This window comes from Seriola lalandi, unplaced genomic scaffold (assembly GCF_002814215.2).
Source record: "Seriola lalandi dorsalis isolate HSWRI2012SDOR001 ecotype SW California unplaced genomic scaffold, Sedor1 jcf7180002054885, whole genome shotgun sequence".
Classification (NCBI taxonomy): Eukaryota; Metazoa; Chordata; class Actinopteri; order Carangiformes; family Carangidae; genus Seriola; species Seriola lalandi.
This window is the reverse complement of record NW_019525437.1, coordinates 4,097,959-4,100,523: the sequence shown is the minus strand read 5'-3', so window position 1 is coordinate 4,100,523 and position 2,565 is coordinate 4,097,959. Positions and strand designations below refer to the sequence as shown.

General features: G+C 50.1%; 1 protein-coding gene across 1 annotated transcript; it reads right to left on the bottom strand.

Moving 5' to 3' along the window:
* Nucleotides 1-117: 117 nt before the first annotated feature.
* On the bottom strand, nt 118-2,057 carry igfbp1a (insulin-like growth factor binding protein 1a). The gene is made up of 4 exons (XM_023428697.2): nt 1,509-2,057; nt 1,185-1,354; nt 720-848; nt 118-308 (listed from the first exon to the last, which is right to left on the bottom strand). The coding sequence occupies exons 1-4, from the start codon at nt 1,888-1,890 to the stop codon at nt 198-200; spliced, it is 792 nt and encodes a 263-aa protein (XP_023284465.1). The 5' UTR covers nt 1,891-2,057; the 3' UTR covers nt 118-197.
* Nucleotides 2,058-2,565: the final 508 nt, after the last annotated feature.

Here is a 2,565-nt window from a genome sequence, read left to right as displayed (position 1 = left end):
GGGTGGGGGTGGGGTGAGGGGGACGAACAGTCCCGAAATGACAGTGTACCTGAATTAAACACCACCATGGACAAGATCAATAAATAAACAGCTATCAAAAAGGAAAAAAATCAGTGGCTTCTTCTTCTTCTTCTTCTTTGTGTGTGTGTGTGTGTGTGTTTGTTTGTGTGTGAGATCTGAATCAGTGGTTGATCCCTTCAGGGACACTCGGCGTCTGCAGGGAGGTCGGTCGAGCCTAAAATCTTCTTGCCGTTCCAGGAGATCACACACCAGCATCGACCCCTCTGTCCGTCCAGGCAGGATTCACACTGCAGGGGGGGGGGGGCAGAAATCATTTAATTTACATTGGCATATAAAAAACTACAGAAAAGGATTACTTTAAACACTTTAAAGTCAGAATTCAGTCTCTTTAATGTTTAATCTTCAGAATACTGACTGTCTGAGATTAAAGTCAGAATTCTAAAAAACAAGAAACATACATGTACGGTCACGCCTCGAACCAAACACACTGAACAAATCCCTGCCTGTAACACACACACACTCTCACAATCATTTAAAAGCTGTGGTTGACATAATCTTGGCTACACACTCTCTCACACACACAAACACACACACACACTATTTTTTTTTCATGCTGAGTGGAGTCACATGAATCCAAAACACACTCATGCACACACACTCATGCACACACATGTACACATGTTGAAGAAGACACCAACCTGTTTGGGTTTGTAAAGCCCGTGCTTGTCACAGTTGGGGAGGTAGAATCTGGTCAACTTGTCTCCTAGTTTCTGCTGAGACTTGGCGATCTTGTCCAGGGCCCTCTGCAGCTCCAGGTGACAGGGCCCCTGCAGACAGGACACAGGTGAGAGAAGGGTTATTAATAATAATAATAATAATAATAACGATAATAATGATAATGATCAACACTAATTTATTATTATTATCAGCAAACAAGTGGGCTGACATCAAGCTGACATAAAACTGAAGCATCCCCATTCTCCCTCTCTCTCTCTCTCTCTCTCTCTCTCTCGTCTCTCCCTCATCCTTTCAAACAGCACACCAGCTCCCCCTTGTGGCGCGCTAGTCCTTTCCTCTCCTCTGAGCGGCCCCCAAAAAACTTTTAGCAACATATTGCGCTGAGGATTTTACAGATTGAAACTGATCCTTTGTCCGCGTCTCACCTGCTCCACCAGCTTCTTGCGGATGGCGATGAGTTTGGCTTTCATGCTCTCCTGAGCGTCCGCTGCAGCCCTCGGGTCGTAGGGCTTACTGTGGCCGGGGAGGTAGTGGCTGGAGCCGGGGTCCGAGACGATGGCAGCGTTCTCCATCTCAGCCTCTGGCTCTCCCTGATCTGGAGGAGGAGGAGATTGAATGAATGTGAAGCGGGGCTGAGTGAATGGGGCTTCAGGTTTTGAAGGTTTAAAGATTTTGGAGGGGTCGTAGTGAAGCGCATTTGCTGGATGTGGTAGAAGCAGATGCATAAATGTGGAGGTGATAGGCCTTACCTTGAGTCTGGGGCTCGGGGGTCGGCTCTGGCTCAGGGCTCTGCGTGCACACGGCTTGTCCCTGGGTGAGGGAGTGCAGCGGCCGGGGGTCGCCGGGTCTCGGGGTGCACCTCAGTCCGGAGCCGCACGGCGCCGTGTAGATCCCGCACAGCTCCCCAGCCTTCAGGGCGCAGGCGAGGCAGCATCCACAGCCGGGCTCCCGCAGCACCTCGGTGCATCCGGGCGCCACCGCTGGACACTGGCTCATCTTCTCCGGAGTACACGGGGCGCATCGGATCGGCTCTGGCCCCACCACCGGGGACCCCAGCGTCCCTGTGGCCAGCACGGAGCACACCGCTGCCACCACGACGTGCTGCACATATAATCCACCCATGGAAAACATTGTGAGCTGGATAATAAATATAGAAAACAAAATGTAGAGCAAGGTGGAGGGTAATCAGAGGGATGAGCCGGATTCCCACGGTTCTTGCTCAGTTGTGTCTTTCGTTTGATTTTGGGAAAATGTCTAACTGTGCCTTGCGCGCAGCCGTATTTATAGCCGGGTCCTCTGTGAGTGTTTGACGCATCAGCGTTATGAATGATTTCTGAAAAGAAGGTGTAATGATACGATGGGCTCTGATTGGCCCGCCCATGTCCGGTCAGGCAGCTCATTTGAATACAACAAAATCACGTCAATATTTATTTTGGAACAGGCAGTGCCTGCACGTATCGCTCACTAGTGACGACACAAGTGTTTGATGTTGCAATCAAGGACCCCCTCCCCTTTTCTCACCCGGGTGCAACACCAAACTATACCCCACATTTCCAGATACCGGTACCAACACACAGGCCGCCTGCTTGAATCCTGCTGCCTTTGTTTTCATGAGTTAAAATCAGAATAAGTTCACGCGGTGTCGCTCATTTCATTTCATCGATTTCAGGGGTGAAGCAGTTCTGATTGTCTTGCTCTGACACAAATGAGCCCCTCTGTTTAGAAACAACGTTGTCTATTCATGAGTGTTTTCCATTAATTGCCCTGTCCCGAACTTCTTACACAACTTTGGGGGGGGGGGGGGGG

Excerpts from the sequence above, each read along its gene's own strand:
- igfbp1a (XM_023428697.2), bottom strand. The coding sequence starts at position 1,890 with ATGTTTTCCATGGGTGGATTATATGTGCAGCACGTCGTGGTGGCAGCG. Across the intron at positions 849-1,184 it reads GCAAGAAGCTGGTGGAGCAG|GGGCCCTGTCACCTGGAGCT; the intron begins GTGAGACGCGGA and ends TCCTGTCTGCAG. Across the intron at positions 309-719 it reads GGCTTTACAAACCCAAACAG|TGTGAATCCTGCCTGGACGG; the intron begins GTTGGTGTCTTC and ends CCCCCCCTGCAG.